The sequence below is a fragment of the Orycteropus afer genome, unplaced genomic scaffold (assembly GCF_000298275.1).
Source record: "Orycteropus afer afer isolate SDZICR_OR568_19922 unplaced genomic scaffold, OryAfe1.0 scaffold00362, whole genome shotgun sequence".
Taxonomy (NCBI): domain Eukaryota; kingdom Metazoa; phylum Chordata; class Mammalia; order Tubulidentata; family Orycteropodidae; genus Orycteropus; species Orycteropus afer.
In genome coordinates, this window is record NW_006921949.1 from 290694 (window position 1) to 309636 (window position 18943).

Sequence of the window (18943 nt, forward strand, 5' to 3'; positions counted from 1 at the left end):
TCTATCTGACATCCATAATGATATTCCTTGTACCGTATTCTTTTGTGAGTCTAGCTTCCATTTCTGGAAGTTCCCTGTCAATATCCTGCTTCAACTATTTTTTTTTTTTTATTATCTTCAGCAAAATTTTACTTACATGTGATATTATCAATATCGTTCAATAATTTTCACTTTCTATTGCATCACCTTTCTTTGGAATGGGCCCAAATATTGATCTCTTCAAGTCATTTGGCCAGGTAGCTGTCTTCCCCATTTCCTGGCATAAACAAGTAAGTGCCTCCAGCATTGCATTTATTTCTTGAAACATCTCAGTGGATATTCCATCAATTCCTGGAAACTTGTTTTTCCCTAATTCCTTCAGTTCAGCTTGAACTTCTTCCTTCAATACCATTGGTTCTTGATCATATGCTACCTCCTAAAGTGGCTGAACATCAACCAGTTCTTTTTAATACAGTGGTTCTGTATTCCTTCCATCTTCTTTTGATGCTTCCAGAATCATTCAGTATTTTACCCATAGAATCCTTCAGTATTGCAACTCAAGGCTTGAATTTTTTTCCTCAGTTCTTTCAGCTTTAGAAATGTTGTGTAAATGCTCCCCTTTTGGTTTTCTAATTCCAGGTCTTTGCAAATTGTTTATAAAACTTTACTTTGTGTTCTCGAGCTGCTCTTTGAAATCTTCTCTTCAGGTCTTTTATCTTGTCATTCCTTCCATTTGCTTTACCTACATTTATACCTTCCATTTGCTTTACCTACGTTTATTCAAGCACAAGTTTCAGAGTCTCTTCTGATAATCATTTTGGTCTTTTCTTCCTCACATCTTTTTCTAATGACCTTTTGCTTTTCTCATGGATGATGTTCTTGATGTCATCCCACAACTTACCTAGTCTTCAGTCATTTGTGGTCAATGTGGCAAATCTATTCTGCAGATGGTCTCTAAATTCAGGTGGAATATAATCAAGGTCACATTTTGCCTCTCGTGGGATTTGTTTTAATTATTTCCTCAACTCCACCTTCAACCTGCATATGAGCAATTGATGGTCTATTCCACAATCAGCTCCTGGCCTTGTTTTGACTGATGATACTGAGCTTCTCCATCGCTTCTTTCCACAGATGTAGTCAATTTGATCTCTCTGTGATCCATCTGGAGAGGTCCACGTTTAGTCACCATTTATGTTGTTGAAAAAGGTATTTGCAGTGAATATGTAGTTGTCTTACAAAATTTTGTCATGCAGTGTCCAATGTCATTTATTTCACTGGGGCCATATTTTCTAACTCCTGATGCTATTTCTCTGTTTCCAACTTTTGCATTCCAGTCACCAATAATTGTCAGTACACCTTGATTGCATGTTTGGTCGACTTTAGACTGCAGAAGATGGTTAAAATCTTCAGTTTCTTCATCTTTCCCTTTGTTAGTTGGGGCAGAAATTTGAATAATAGTCATATTAATTGGTCTTCCTTATAGGTGTATGGATGTTATCCTATCACTGACAGCATTATACTTCATGATAGATTTTTAAATGTCCTTTTTGACAATGATTGCAATACCATTCCTCTTCAATTTGTCATTCCTGGCTTACTAGACCATATGGTTGTGTCGTTCAAAATAGCCACTACTACTTCATTTCAGCTTACCAATGCCTAGGATGTTGATCCATTTCATTTTTTGACTGTTTCCAGTTTTCTTCTGTTCATACTTTGTACATTCATGTTCTGATTATTAATAGATATTTCTAGCTGTTTCTTCCCAATTTTAGTCATACCCCATCAGGAAATGAAGGTCTTGAAAACTTTACTCCATTCCTATCATTAACGTCAACTCTACTTTGAGGAAGCAGTTCTTCTCCGGTTGTTTTTTGAGTGCCTTCCAACCTGAGGGGCTCTTCTTCCAGCACTATATCAGATGATGTTTCATTGTTCTTCATAAAGTTTTCCAGTATTATATCACACAGTGTTTCACTGCTAATCATAAGGTTTTCGGTGGCCAGTTTTTTCAGAAGTGTATGACCCCATCCTTCTTTCCAGTCTTCCTTAGTCTGGAAGCTTTGCTGAAACCTGTCAACCATGGGTGACTCTACTGATATCATAATACCAGTGGCATAGCCTTGGGCCTAACAGCAACAAAAGCCACCATGGTAAGGAGACAGACAGATGAGCAGTGGTCATTAGTTATTAGGGATGTGCAAATCAAAACTACAATGAGGCACCACCTCACACCCATGAGGATGGCTATTACCAAAAAAAAAAAAAAAAAAAGTGTATAGCAAATGTTGGTAAGAATGAAAAGAAATTGTAACTCCCATGCTTGCTGTTGGAAATGTAAAATGGTGTAGCCCCTGTGGAAAATAGTTTAGCAGTTCCTCATAAAGTTAAACCTAGAATTACCTTATGATCCAGCAATAACCCTCCTAGGTATATATCCAAGAGAATTCATAGCAGGGACTCAAACTGATATGTGTACACTAATGTTCATTGGAGGAGCTCTAGTGGTATTGTGGTTATAGTATAAGGCTGCTAATCAAAAGGTCAGAGATTCAAACCCACCAGCTGCTCTGTGGGAGAAATATGAGACAGTCTGCTTCCATAATAATTTACAGCTTTGGGAACCCTATCTTATAGGGTCACTCTGAGTTGGAATCAGCTCCACTCAGTGACAGTGTAGGGTTTTTGTTTTGTTTATATTTATTGTAGAATTACTCATAATAGGCAAAAGGTGAAAACAACCTAAATGTCCATGAACAAATGAATGTATAAACAAAATATGGTATGTACACATAATGGAATATTACTCATCCATAAAGAGAAATGAAGTTTTGATACATGCTACCATATAGATGGACCTTGAAAACATTATGCTAAGTGAAATAAGTCAGACACAGAAGGACAGCTATTACATGATCCCACTGACATGAAATATCTAGAATAGACATATGCTGCAGACAGAAGTCAATTAATGGTTACCAGGGCTGAGGGAAGAAGAGAATAGAAATTATTACTGAAGGGGTACTGAGTTTCTGTTTGGGGTGATGTAAAACTTTTGGAAATGGACAGTGGTGATGGTAGCACAATAAGGTAAAATGTAAATAATGTTACTTAATTCTACATGTAATGATTAAGATGGTAAAGTTTTTATTATATATGTTTTACCACAATAAATTTTTTTAATTGATTGTATAATAAGTTCCTCGAAGCTAGGAACAAAAACTGTCACAGACATCATCAGTGCTTTTACTTCCTCCATCTGCCTTCTAGGAAAAGTCTGTTTGTGGCCACATATCAGAACTAAGGGTATTGGATAACTCCTACAGTGTCCTTTTGATCATGTACACTAGAGTTCAATTATATTCCAAATAAATGTGCAGTATAAGAGAGGGTAATGTAATGGTGTCCCCTGGTTATTGCTTCAACATTTTAAAACATGTACAAGCTTGTCAGAAGGAGGAGGAGTAGAAAGAGAGAAAAGTAGAAAGCAAAGAGAAGGAATAAGAATGCTGGAATTACAGACTCTTCACTTTGGCTTATGTTATCATCACCTACATGAAATCTTCTTTGACCTGCCACACTAATCTCATTTTTAAGAACATGTTTAAAATTGTTTTTTAATTTCTCAGAAAATACCTTCAATTACATTCATCACAGCTTAAGTATAAGTTTTCCCAGAAGACCATTGTCACTCTAAGTAAATGTGTTTAATTCTCTTGACAACTTCATCCATTCTCTGTATCAGTATCAATGGCACTGACACGCTTTTATTAACCAGTGTGACATGATCATCTTGTACCAAGGTGATATTAACAGACAGTAGGCAAATTGGCCTTTAATAAGACATCTGTGTACTGCTGCAGAAACCACTGTGGGGATATCTAACATGCAACTATTTAACAATGAAACCCATGTTGTTGTTGTTGTTGTTAGGTGCTGTCAAGTTGGCTCTGATTCATCATGACCCTATGTACAGCAGAAAGAAATACTGCCCAGTTCTGTGCCAGCCTCACAATCCTTGCTATACCTGAGCCCATCTTTACAGTCACTATGTCAGTGCATCTCATTGAGGGTCTTCCCCTTTTTTGCTGACCTGCCACTTTACCAAGCATGATATCCTTATCCAGGGTACGTCCCTTCTAGCAACATAACCTAAGTAGGTGAGATGAAGTCTGGCCATTCTCACTTAAGGACTGTTCCAGCTACCCTTCTTCCAGGACAGATTTGTTTGTTCTTCTGGCAGTCCATGGTACTTCTAGTATTCTTCTCCAATAACGTAACTTAAAAGCAGGAACTCTTCTTTGGTCTTCCTTATTCTTTGTCCAGCTTTCACATGCATATGAAGTGATTGAAAATACCATGGCTTGGGTTAGTCACACCTTAGTCTTCACAGAGACATCCCTACTCTTCAGCAGTTCATTTATTTATTTATTAAATACATTTTATTGAAGTACAATTTATGTGCAGTGAAATACACAAAACTAAAGTGACATGGGTCAATGATTTTTTTTTTTTGCAGTGTTGCCTCCCCTCCCCATACAAATACAGATGTAGAAGCATTGTGTGCTAACCCATGGTCATGGGCACACTACCTGCTGCCCAGACATACCTGATTGTTCAGCCTTCAACCCATCTATCCACCTGTAGATCAAGGCTTGCCATCACTGACAACACAGTGTTGTACATGAAAAGGGTACATGGTTGTCATCTGTAACTCCCATATACCTCTCTGTATCTTCCTATTCCTCAATGCCACTGTGTTGATCAATCACATTTGGTACATTGCTCTTCCCTTCACCCAAATCAACACTTGTCTCTACTTGCAGTGTTTTCTCCCCTCCTCCCTCCCATCCCTGGTAACCAACAAAAAAATTTCCTTCCATATATAAACCTATCCTTGATTTTTTACAATAATGAACTAATACAGTATTTGCTCTTCTGTGATTAACTTATTTCACTCAGCATGTCCTCCAAGTTCATCCATGTTATGCAGTATTTTGCAGATTCTACATTTTTCTTTACTGTTGCATAATATTCTATTGTGTATATGTACTATAGTTTCATTACTAGTCTTCTGTTGAAGGGCACTTAGGTTGTTTTCATATTTTTGCTATTGTAAATAGTGATACAATGGACATGGGTGTGTATTTATCTGTTCTTGTCCTGGCTCTCATTTCTTTAGGATATATCCCTACTAATGGGATTGGTGGGTCAAATGGTATTTCTAATTCCAACTTTTTTAAGAAATCACCATACAGCTTTCCACAGTGGGTGGATTATTTTACAGTCCCACCAGCAGTGTATGAGAGTCCCAATCTCTCCACATTCTCACCAGCATTTGTTATTTTCCATCTTGTTGAACTTTGTCATTAGTGCTGTGGTGAGATGGTATCTCGTTGTTTTGTCTGCATCTCTCTGATGGCTAATGATCATGAGCATTTCTTCATGTATTTGCTGACTGCCTGAATATCCTCTTTGGTGAAGTGTCTATTCATGTCTTCTGCTTATTTTTTAATTGGATTGTTAATCTTTTTGTTGTTGAGGTGTTGGAGTTTCCTATAAATTTTAGAGATAAATCCTTTGTCAGATATGTTGTTGCCAAATATTTTTTTCCCAATCTGTATGTTCTTTTTTGGAAGTCGTTTGAAGCATGTAAAAAATTAATTTTTAGAGGGTCCCATTCATCTAGTTTATCTTCAGCTGTTTGTGCATTTTGGATTATGCTTGACAGTGTATTTATACCATAAATTCAAAACAAAGTCACTGCCATGGAGTTGGATCCAACTCATAGCGACCCCTCCTTGGGTTTTCGAGGCAGTATAACTACGGAAGTAGATTGCCCAACCTTCCTTCCAAGGAGTGACTGGTGGGTTTGAACTGCCAGTCTTCTGGTTTTCAGTCAAATGCCTTAGGCAATAAATTTGCCTCTATTTTTTTCCTTGCAGAACTTTATAGTTTTAAGTTTCACATTTAAGTCTTTGATCCATCTGTAGTTAGTTTTTATGTATGGTGTGAGGTATGGATCCTGTTTCATTTTTCTTCAAATGGATATCCAGTTTTACCAGCACCATTTGTTAAAGAGACCCATCTCTTCCCCGTGTAATGGATTTCAGCTCTTTGTCAAAAATCAGCTGACCATAGGTTGATGGATCTATTTCTGGGTTCTCAATTCTGTTCCACTGGTCTATGTGTCTCTCATTGTGCCAGTACCAGGCTGTTTTGACTACTGGGCTGTACAGTAGGTTTTGAGATCTAGGAATGTGAGACCTGTTACTTTGTTGTTCTTCAGTATTGCTTTGCTTATTTTATTTGAAGTCTCTTTCCTTTCCGTATAAAATAAGTGATTGGTTTTTCCATGTCGTTAAAGAATGTTGATGCGCTCTGGATTGGGATTGCATTGAATGTATAGATTGCTTTGAGTAGTATTGACATTTTTCACAATGTTTAATCTTCCTATCATGAGCATGGTATGTTCTTCCATTTATGTAAATATCTTATGGTTTCTTGGAGTAGTGATTTGTAGTTTTCTTTGTACAGGTCTTTTGTGTCCCTAGTGAGATTTATTCCCAAGTATTTTATTTTTTTGGTGGCTATGGAAAATGGTATTGATTTTCTTATTTCCTTTTCAGCAATCTCTTTGCTGGTGTAGAGGAATGCAACTGATTTTGAGATATTGATCTTGTATCACACTACTATGCTGAATTTCTCAATTAGTTCCAGTAATTTTTTTTCTTTTTTTTTTTTTTTTTTTTTTGCTGAGTCTCTTGGGTTTTCTATGTATAGGATCATATCATCAGCAAATAGGGGTAATTTGACTTCTTCCTTACCAATTTGGATGCCTTTGATTTCCCTTTCTTGTTTTATTGCTCTGGCTAGGAGTTCCAATATAATGTTGAATAGACATGGTGATAGAAGGCAACCTTGCCTGGTTCCTGTTTGCAAGGGGAATGGTTTTAATCTCTCTCCATTGAGAATAATGTTCACTGTTGGTTTACATATATACCCTTTATTATGCTGAGGAATGTCCCTTCTGTTCCTATTTTGCTGAGAGTTCTTTTTTTTTAAATCAGGAATGGATGTTGGATTTTATCAAACGCCTTTTCTGCATAGATTGATATGATCATGTGGTTCTTTTCCTTTGTTTCATTTGTGCGATGGATGACACTGATTGTTTTACTAATGTTGAACCATCCTTGCCTACTTGGTATGAACCCCACTTGGTCATAATGTATTATTTTTTTAATATGTTATTGGAGTCTATTGGCTATGATTCTGTTGAAGATTTTGCATCTATATTGATGAGGGACATTGGTCTGTAGTTTTCCTTTTTAGTGATGTCTTTGCCTGGTTTTGGTATCAGATTATGCTTGCTTCATAAAATGAATTTGGGAGAATTCCATCCTTTTCTGTGCTCTGGAATATTTTGAGTAGGATTGGTGTAAGTTCTTCTCTGAATAGCCAGTAAAACTCGCCAGTGAAATCATCTAGCCAAGGGCATTTTATTGTTGGTAATTTTTATGACCCGTTTGATTTCTTCTTTTGGTATGGGTCTGTTTAAATTTTCCACCTCAGCCTCTGTTATTTTAGGTAAGTAGTATGTTTCTAATGTGTCAGGGTTGTATCTTTTCACCATACTTATTCAATCTATATGATGAGCAAATAATCCAAGAAGCTAGACTATATGAAGAAGAACGTGGCATCAGGAATGGAGGAAGAATCATTAACAACCTGTGACACGCTGATGATGCAACTTTGCTTGCTGAAAGTGAGGATGACTTGAAGCATTTACTGATGAAGACTGATGAATACAGTCTGCAGTGTGGATTACATCTCAATATAAAGAAAACAAAAATCCTCACAACTGGACCTATAAGCAGAATCACGATAAATAGAGAAGAGAATGAAGTTGTCAAAGACTTCACATTGCATGGTTCTACAATCGACAGTAATGGAAGCAGCAGTCAGGACATATCAGACAACCTATATCACTGGGCAAGTCAGCTGCAAAGGACCTCTTTTAAGTGCTGAAGAGCAAAGATGTCTCCTTGAGGACTAAGGTGCACCTGACACAAGCCATGATATTTTCAATTGCCTCATATGCATGTGAGAGCTGGACAATGAATAAGGAAGACCAAAGAAGAATTGATGCTTTTGATTTGTGGTGCTAGTGAAGAATGCTGAAAGTACCACAGACTGCTAAAATTACTGACAAATCTGTCCTGGAGGAATTGCAGCCAGAATGCTCCTTGGAAGCAAAAATGGACAGACTTTGTCTCACCTGCTTTGGACATGTTGTCAGAAGGGACCATTCCATAGAGAGCGATGTCATGTTTGGTAAGGTGGAGGGTCAATGAAAGAGGGGAAGGCCCTCAACGAGATGGACTGACACAGTGGCTGTAGCAATGGGCTCAAGTTTAACAAAGAATGCGGAGCTGGTGCAGGACTGGGCAGTGTTTCCTTCTGCTGTGCATAGTGTTGCTAGGAGTCAGAGACTACTCGACAGCATCTAACAACACCAACATCTTTCTAGAAATCTGTCCATTTCTTCCAGATTCTTTAATTTATTGGAGTATAATTCTTCATTGTTGCTTGGTACCATCAAGTCATCTGTGACTCATAGCGACCTTATACACAGCAGAACAAAACACTGCCTGATCTTGTGCTAGCCTCATGATCCTTCCTATACCTGAGTCCATCATTGCAGCCACTATGTCTATCCATCTCGTTAAAGGCCTTCCTCTTCTTTGTTGACCTTCCACTTTACCAAGCATGATATCCTTCTCCAGGGAATGGTTCCTCCTGACAATATGACCAAAGTAGGTGAGACGAAGTCTGGCCATTCTTGCCTCTAAGAGCATTCCAGATGCACTTCTTCCAGGACAGATTTGTTAGTCCTTTTAACAAACCATGGTACTTTTAGCATCCTTCTCCAGCATCAGAACTCAAAAGAATCAACTCTTCTTCAGTCTTCCTTATTCATTGTCCATCTCTCACATGCATAAAAGGTGATTGAAAATATCATAGCTTGGGTTAGGCGCATCTTAAATCTTCAAGGAGACATCTTTGCTCTTCATCACTTGAAAGAAGACTTTTGCAGCAGATTTGCCCAATGCAATATGTTGTCTGATGTCTTGACTGCTGCTTCCATTGGTGTCGATTGTACAACCAATATGAAATCCTTGACAACTTCAATCTTTTCTCCACCCACGTGAAGCTGTTGATTGGACCAGTTGTGAGGATTTTTGTTTTTTTTATATTGAGGTGTAATCCATACTGCAGACTGTAGTCTTTAATCTTCATCAGTAACTGCTTCAAGTCATCCTCACTTTCAGCAAGCAAAGTTGTGTCATCTGCGTATCACTGGTTGTTAATTAGTCTTCCTCCAATCTTGATCCCACATTCTTCTTTGTATACTCCAACTTCTCAGATTATTTGCTCAACATACAAGTTAAGTATGGTGAAAGGATACAACCTTTCACGGTTCTTCACAGTATCCTGAATTAATTAGTTAATTGATCTATTGATTGATTGATTAATTTCTGTTGGTTTTGTTGTGGTGTCACCCAATTCATTTCTTATTTGTGTTATTTGTATTCGCTCCCTCTTTTGCTTTGTTAAATTTGCCAGTGGTTTGTCAATTTTATTGTTTTCTAAAAACCAACCTTCTAGTTTTGTTGATTTTTTTCTGTTGTCAATTTTCTTCTTCATTTATTTCTGCTCAAATCTTTATTATTTCTTTTCTTCTGGTGACTGTAGGCTTTTTTTCTTACTGCTCTTATTCTAATTGTTGGATATGTTGGGTTAAGGTGTTGATTTTGGCTCTTCTTTTTTGATGTGTGTATTTATTGGTGTAAATTGGCCTCTGATCACTGCTTTTGCTGTATCCCAAAGATTTTGGTATGTTGTGTTTTCATTCTCATTTGATCAAGGAATTTTCTAATTGTACTTTTTTTTTCTTCTAATATTACTCAGTCATCTTCAGGGAAGGTATTACTGTTTCCTGTGTATTCTCTTTTTCCATTCATCTTCCTATTGTTGATTTCTAAGTTTATGGCATTGTGATCTGAGAAGATGCTTTGCAGTATTTCATTGTTTTTAAATTTATTGAGGCTTGTTTTGTGGTCTGACATATGATCTATCCTGGAGAATATTCCATGTGCACTGGAAAAGAATGTACGTTGTGCTGTTATTGGGTGAAGTGCTCTGTAGATGTCTATAAGGTCAAGTTGGTGGATTGTATTGTTTAGTTCTTCTGTGTCTTTATTGAGTTTCTTTCCAGTTGTTCTGTCTGTGATTGAGAGTGATGTACTAAAGTCTCCTACTCAGACTGTGGAGTCATTTGTCTTTCCAGTTCTGTTAGAGTCTGATTTATGTATTTTGGGGCTTTTTCATTGGGTGCATAGATATTTATTATTGTTATGTCCTCTCATTCAATTGATCCTTCAATCATTATATAATGTCCTTCCTTGTCTCTTATGGTGGATTTTGTCTTAAAGTCCATTTGATCAGAAATTAATATTGCCACTCCTGCTCATTTATTGTTGTCATTTGCTTGATACATCTTTTCCAATCTTTGATTTTTAGTTTATTTGTGTCTTTCTCCCTACAGCGTGTCTCTTGTAGACAGCATATTGATGGGTTATGTTTTCTTTTCCAGTCTGCAATTCTCCATCTCTTGGGTGGTGTGTTTAATCCATTGACTTTCAGTTTAATTATTGAGAAGTATGAATTTGTTGCTGTCATTTTTTTTTGTGGTGTTGCTAATTTGTTCCATATAATTTTCTGTGCTGAGCTCATTTTGTTTATAAATCATGTCACCACTTCCTTTATTGCTCTTGTTTTAGTATTTGCTAAATATTTGTGCTTGTCCTCTTTTTTATTGTAATGTGAAGGTTTATCATTTTTCTTTGAGGTTAGCCTGTGATTTATCATTTTCTTCCCAAGTTTAGAATAGTCCATTCTATATTGCATTTGTCTTTATTTCCCTACCATTTAGAGGTTCTGTAACTACACATTTTTTTTTTTCCCTATTTTTGGTTTGTAGTTGTCCTCATTTGCCAATTGATGTCTCTGGTTCCCTGTTTACAATCTTGTACACTTACTTACTTTGGATACTCTATAACTGGGTTTGTTTCTGGGTTATGTCATCATGTGTGTTAATGGTTGGTTGTTGTTTGCTGTTGTTGGTTGTCTGTCCAAAGGACTCCCCTCCCTTTAGCATCTCTGTAATGTTGGTCTTATTTTAACATATCCCTGTAATTTCTGCTTATCTGTAAATGTCCTAATTTCACCATCATATTTGAAGGACAATTTTGCTGGGTACATAATTCTTGGTTGGAAATTTTTTCTTTCAGGGTTTTATATATACCATCTGTATTGGTTACCTAGTACCACTCTGACAGGAATATACCACAAATGGGATGACCTTAAAAAACAGGAATTTATTCTTACAATTTGAAGGCTTTAAGTCTGAATTCAAAGTGCCAGACTCTAGGGGCTGAGTGGAAGCCCCTTAGCCTTGGGCTTCACCTCTACCTCCTGCTCCCAGCCCACTGGAGCTAGAGGCTTTTCTTCACTCAGACAGCTGCTGGCTGCTGAAGCTGACAAGCCCACAGCTGACAAATAAAAAGGCATAGTCCCTATGTTACCAAACCACATGGCAGGCTGTTAATTCAAGTCCATTGAAAGTCCCAAGGTCAGCAGAGCATGGCAGGCTTCTGAACAACAACAGCTACATGAAGCATTCAAGCATACCATAAGGTAGAGACCATTCCCAAAACTGTTTCTTATACATGGGAAGCAGACCACATACCCAGAGGCAGCTACTTAGCTGCTCACAGTAGATTCCATCATGGAGGTAAGGACTACACCAGCTACCCAGCCACTCAACCAGGCCAAGCCAAGTTGACACACAAACCTAACTACCACACTGTCCTTGTCTTCTCCCCTGCATGGTTTTTGCCAAGAAATCCGAATTTAGTCTTATTGATTGACCCCTATAGGTAACTTTTTGTTTTTCCCATGCTGCTTTCTGAATTCTTTCTTGGTCTTTAGTTTGATGATGATATGTCTTAGTGATTTTCTTTTGGGAGTCTGTCCTATTTGGGGTTCGTTGGACTTCGTGAATGGATGCTTTCTCTCATCTTTCATCATACCAGGGAAATTCTCTTCTAATACTTCTTTGACAGTTTTCCCTGTGGTTTTATTTTGTCTCTTCCTTCTGGAATTCGGACTGCATGTAGGTTATTCCTTTTGATGATATCCTACATGAATCTTAGGGTTTCTTCATTTTGTTTTGATGTTTTTTTCCAACTGATCCCTTTCCAAAGAAGTATTGAGGTATTTGTTTTCAGTCTCAGTAATTCAGTCTCAGTCAATTCTCCTCCTTTGCCCATACAATGTGTTATCAATTTCGGAAAAGTTAGTATTAATCTTCTGGGTTTCTATCTGTAGATTTTGTATCATTTCTAATTTTTCATTTGGTTTGTCATTGTTCTCATATTGTCTTTTGAAATTGTTCTGAGGTTTTCTCTGTTTTCCTTAATTTTTTCAGTGTTTTCATTGATCTGTCTCTCATTCCATTGAAGGAACATAAATGTAATTCTTCTGAATTCCTTATTAGGGAGTTCCAATGCTGTTGCTTTATCAAGGTTGTGTTCTGGGTCTTTATCTTGATCCCTTATTTCTACTTCTTTACCTTGCTTGTTTGTGTGGACTGTGATGGACTGTTGTCTCTGAGACAATGTGATGTTTTTATGTTTATATTTAATTGATATTTGTATGTTGGAGTGATTTGCCCAATATTTCCATTTTCTTTGTTATGTTTGGATGTTATCTAAGTAAGCAGGTTACTGTGCTCCTCTGTTCACTAGGTGGCAGCATTTGTACACTCCGTACCTTTCTCCTTTCCCATTGTCAGCCTCTCACATATACCTGCTGTCCTTTGGAAGTGGAGCCTATTCTTAGGTTCCTGGAATCCGAATGAGAATGCTGTCACTTTAAATATCCAAAATGGCCACCACTTATAAACAATCAAAATGGCTATGCCCTCTGGACAGCCAAAGGTCCACAGCTCAGGTTGTCTCTTTCTTTCCCGTTTCCCTTCCTAGTCATTGGCTACCAGCACAGTCATCCCTGCAGCCCTTGGTGACCAGGGCTGATCTTTAGGTCATTTCTCAGGTCCAACACCACTTGAAAACATGTAGGCTGTTGGTGCCATCAGAGTAGCTGATGGTCCACAGCTTTGTCCATCTCCATACCTGCTGTTTTCATTCAGGGTCTTCCACTCATTGGTGCTTAATCCACTTCTGTATACTTCATTTCAAAGCTCAAGATTCCAGTATTATCTTCTGTATCTCTGTCAATTGGCTTCTCTTTTCTTTGTTGAAGAGGGTCTTGTAGCTTGTCTGTCTTTTCTGCCATCTTCTGGAAGTCCCTCTTCAGCACTTTAAAGAGGTCTTTTGCAACAGATTTGCGCAGTGCAATACAAAGTCTGATTTCTTAACTGCTGCTTCCATTGGTGTTAATTGTAGAGCTAAGTAACATGAAATCTTTGACAACTTCAATCTTTTCTCCATTTATCAGGATGCTGCCTATTGGTCCACTTGTGAGGATTGTCATTTATGTTGAGGCACAATCCATACTGCAGAATGTAGTCTTTAATCTTCATCCATAAGTGCTTCATGTCACCTTCACTTTCAGCAAGCACAGTTGTGTTGTGTGCATATCACAGGTTGTTAATGACTCTTGCTCCAATCCTGATGCCATATTCTTCTTCATATAGTGCAGCTTCACAAATTATTTGTTTAGCATACAGATTGAATGAATATGAAAAAAGGATGCAACCCTGAAACACTCCCTTCCTGATATTAAACCATGCAGTAGCCCTTTGTTTTATTTGAATGACAGCTTCCAGGTCTATATGCAAGTTCCTTGTCAGCAGAATTAAGTGTTCTGGAATTCCCATTCTTCTCAGTGTTAGCTATAATTTGCTATCATCAACACAGTTGAATGATTTCACATAATCAATAAAACACAAGTAAACATCTTTCTTGTATTCTTTTCTTTCAGCCAAAATGCATCTGACATTATCAGTGATATCCCTCAGTCGAAGTCCTCTTCTAAATCCACCTTGCATTTCTGGAAGTTACCAGTTAATATGCTGCTGCAGGCAACTCTTTTTAATTATGTGCAGCAAGATATTACTTGCGTGTGATATTAATGATACTGTTCACTAATTTCAACATTCTGGTGGATCACCTTTGTTTGGAATGGGTACAAATCTGGATTTCTTCTGGTTGGTTGGCCAGATAGCTGTCTTCCAGATTTCTTGGTGTAGACGAGTAAGTGCCTCCAGCATAGCATCCATTTATTGAAACATCTCAGTGGGTATTCTGTCAATTCCTGGAGCTGTGTTTTTCACCAATTCCTTCAGTGTATCTTCGGCTTCTAACTTCAGTACTGTTTTAGTTATTTCATGATGCTCTGACAGGAGATACTAGAAATGGGTGGCTTTAACAAACAGGGATTTATTTTCTTACAGTTAAGGAGGCTAGAAGTCCACGTTCAAAGTGCCAAGTTCTAGGAGCTGGGTGAAAGCCCATTGACCTTGTGCTTCAGCTATGCCTCTTGCTCTTGGCCCACCAGATCTAGAGGTGTCCCTTCACTCATGCAGCTGCTGGCTGCTGAGGCTAACAAGCCCAAGGTCAGTAAATAAAATGACATATCCCCAATATTACCAAACATGGTAGGCCACTATTTCAAGTCCAGAGACAGTCCCAAGATTGACAAGAAACATGGCAGGCTGTTAAATGAAGACTCAGGTACATTCATGGTCCAGGCATACCAAAAAGCTCAGATACTTCTTTTTACATATTGGAAGCATATCACATCCCTAAGGCAGCTACTAGCTGCTCACAGTGGATTCAGCCATGGAGTTGATTACCAGTCTCATCATGGGGAGTATTTCATCCAGCTGCCCAGTGACTTAAAACCAGGCCCAACCAAGTTGACATATAACCTTAAACACTAAAAATACCATTGGTTCTTTATCATATGCCACCTCCTGAAATAGAGGAACATCAATCAATTCTTTTTGGTACAGTGACTCTGTGTATTCTTTCCATCTTCTTTTGATGCTGCCTGTATCATTCGATATTTTGCATGTAGAATCTTTCAGTATTGACACTCTAGGCTTGAATTTTTTCTTCAGTTCTTTTAGCTTGAGAAATGCTGAACTTATTCTTCCTTTTTGGTTTTCTAACTCTAGGTCTTTGCACATTTCATTATAATAATTGACTTTGTCTTCTCGAGCTGCTCTTCAAAATCTTCTGTTAAGCTCTTTTATCTTGTCATTTCTTCCATTTGCTTTAGTTACTCTCCATTCAAAAGCAAGTTTCAAAGTCTCTTCTGACAGCCATTTTGGTCTTTTCTTCCTTTCCTGTCTTTTTAATGACCTTTTGCTTTCTTCATGTATAGTATACTTGATGTCATCTCACAGTTCATCTGGTTTTCAGTCATTGGTGGTCAGTACATTAAATCTGTTCTTCATATGGTATCTAAATCAGGTGGGATGTAATCAAGGTCATATTTTGGCTCTCATCAGCTGGTTTAAATGTCTTCAGCTTCAACTTGAACTTGCATATGAGCAATTGATGGTCTGTTCCACAGTCAGTTCCTGGCCTTGTTTTGGCTGAAGATACTGAGCTTTTCCATCATGTCTTTCCACAGATATACATATGATTCGTGTGTATTCCATGTGGTGAGGTCCACATGTATAGCCACTGTTTATGTTGTTGGAAAAAGGTATTTGCAATGAGTAAGTCATTGGTCTTGCACAATTATATCATGCCATCTCCGGCATCATTTCTATCCCCAAGGACATATTTTCCGACTGCAGTGATGTGATTGTTCTTTGTTTCCAACTTTTGCATCCCAATAACCAGTGATAATCAACACATCTTGATTGTATGTTTGGTCAGTTTCAGACTGCAGAAGTTGCTAAAAATCTTCAATTTCCTCATCTTTGGCTTGGGTGGTTGGTGCTTAAATTTTAATAATATTGACATTAACTTGTCTTCCTTGTGGGTATATGAATATTATTCTATCACTGACAGCATTGCATTTCAGGATAGGTCTTGAAACATTCTTTGTGACAATGAATGCCACACCATTCCTCTTCAATTTGTCATTCCTGGCCTAAGAGATCATCTAGTTGTCTAATTCAAAATGGCCAAAACAAATCCATTTCATCTTACTAATGCCTAGGGTATCGATCTTTATGCATTCCCTTTCATTTTTAACAACTTCCAATTTTCCTAGATTCATACTTCGTACATTCCATGTTCCTATTGTTAATGGATGTTTGCAGCTGTTTCTTCCCATTTTGAATCATACAGCATCAGCAACTGGAGTTCCAGAAAATTTAACTCCATATTCATCAAGGTTGACTCTACTTTAAGGAGGCAGCTTTTCCCCAGTCATATTTTGAGTGCCTCCTGCCCTGAGAGGCTCATCATCTGTCACTATATCAGACAGGGCTATTTGTAGAGTTTTCCAATAATATATAAGACAGTATTTCACTGCTATTCCTAAGGTTTTCACTGGCCAATACTTTGAGAAGTGGATGGCCCCTTCCTTCTTCCAAGTCTGTCTTAGTCTGGAAGCTCTGCCGAAAACTGTCTACCATGGTATTTGAAATACCTGTGGCATAGCCCTCAGCCTTACAGCAACAAACAACCCATCACCATACAACAGAATGACAGACAAGTTGTGGAATTAAACACATAAATGGTAAAAAAAAAAAAAAAAAGAAAGAAAGCTATAACAACCACCCTTATATGAAATGGATATGCAAACTATTAAATATATTATTTTTCTAATTTGTTTGTTCAAATTACTGATATGTGGGTATGGAATTCGGAGTGTTGAAATGAGTTCCAGATTGAACATATAACCTCCACTGCCTAAACTAGTCTACTTTTATATTGTTATTTCTGTAATTAAATATTCACTTTGTGGGTCATTTTTCCCTTTGAATTACTTAGAAAAGAATCAATCCAAGGCGGGATTCCAAAAAATAAAGAAATGGAATTGGTGGCTTGAGCAGAAGCTCAAATCCTGAAGTAGAATTAAAACTGAGATAAAGCTACAGGTGATAATTGTAGGATAGAAGTAAGAGGGGTAGATTGATGGAAATCCTAATCTACTTCTTAAGTTAGTGATGAACTCTGCACTGGCCTTTCACCATCAGCCTTCTGGTTAGCAGTCAGATGCCTTAGGCAGTATACATCACCAGAGCTCCCTTCAGAAAATAATATCTCCATTAAACAGCCCTACTTAGATCATGGTTTGTTTTCCAAGGCTCATATATAGAGACTTCTTACTACAAGTAGTCTCAGACTTAAAATGTATTCAACTTATGACAAACTGCACTTATAACCATCCATTTTTTTGGTTTTTGGCACATCTTTAGAAATATGGTGGAGCACATAATTTACTGATGTTATCATTCTCAGGTGTTTACTAACAGATGTTAAATTTTATTATTTACTGTTTAAAACACGATTGGATTTATAAAGATACTGATTTAAAAAAGAAAAAAGGAAAACTGAATAAAAAAGAAAAAGGAATATCCAACGTACTGAAAACCGACTTAAGACGGAGTTGCCAGAACAGAACCCCATTGTATGTTGGGGCCTGCCCGTATTTAAAGTGAAGATCATCATGTGCTATTCTCTGATTAGTTAGTATATACTTCAAATTAATTTTTTTTCTCTGTTATCTCTTTAGCAGACTTCTGAAGTTTTGAGATTTTACATTTTTTCACCCTTTTGAGGTCATATTATTTTCTGCTTTGAATTTTTTGTTGAAACCATGTATTTTCACTGATAGAAGGCATTTTGAAATGAAATGAAAAAAAAATTTTGAGGTAATATGGATTTTGATACAATTAGTCAGACACATGTCTGGGAGGTTGAAGGGATACGGCCCATTTCTTCAAATTCACACAGTTATACGGGCCCCCACCAGATGGCAGTGCACACTAGAAGTGGAATAGCAGGTTCCCACTAAACCCAAGAGGTGGAAAATGTAGGTGACAGTATATGTCCCATGGGCCATTGAATGGTTAACTTTCTCAAGTAATTAGTGTTATACTTAGTAGATACTTGATCTATCACATGTAGAATGAAATAAAAGGAATTATGAAGTAAAATATTGTAAAAAAAGTTTTTCCTTTTCACTATAACTCCTGAGCCCTGATTAAGTATTCTGTTCAAACACCAAAACACTTTAATCTCCTTTTTTGTCTACTTGTTATTTCCATCTTTTAGTCTGTGGTCTTCTTGAGAGCCGGGACTATCTTATTCATCATTGTCTCCAATACACCTGGCATGGCATCTAGCATAGGTGCTGCTCAGCAGCTGTACTATCAATGTGGAGACGTAGCAAACTGACAACAAATGTGAATTTGGGAAAGTTATGTCTGCTTGTGTTTAAAAAAAAAAAAGAAAGTTGAATCTACTTTTGTCTTCATTGTCTTAAAAAGATTTGAATTTATTCAAAATACTGTAGCAATCACTTTCATGTTCTTTTCAAAACAGCACATTTGACTCAAATGTTTGAAAATACTATTTTTCATTTGCTTTATTTTAGAACTGAACAATGCCACAAAAACTTTCTTTACTAAAGAATATTTGAAAATAAAACAAAGCTTTCAGAAATCCAGTTCTGCAAAATGGCCGCTACCAAGCTGCAGAAAAGCATTCCATCTTTTTGGAGGTAAGGAAACTAATGTAAATTAATAAGTAAATAAGTAAGTAATCTGCTAACTTTATCCAGGGTCTCTTCTTATAGCTGTTTTTCTCCTGCCTTAGAAATGTCAGTAGAAAAATATTTCTTTTTTTTAATTTGTTTTTATTTGGGTGAAGATTTACAGAGCAAATTCACTTTCCATACAGCAGTT

The 18943-nt window shown here is 37.3% G+C and overlaps 1 protein-coding gene across 1 annotated transcript in view; it reads left to right on the top strand.

Moving 5' to 3' along the window:
- The window catches only part of RNF180 (ring finger protein 180), a gene marked incomplete at its 5' end in the record, with an annotated part of 386500 nt that overhangs the window by 282880 nt on the left and 84677 nt on the right, over window positions 1–18943 (top strand). The window contains one exon of the mRNA XM_007952875.1: window positions 18634–18759. Within this exon, the coding sequence (XP_007951066.1) occupies window positions 18634–18759 (126 nt within the window). The remainder of the gene's footprint in view (window positions 1–18633; window positions 18760–18943) is intronic.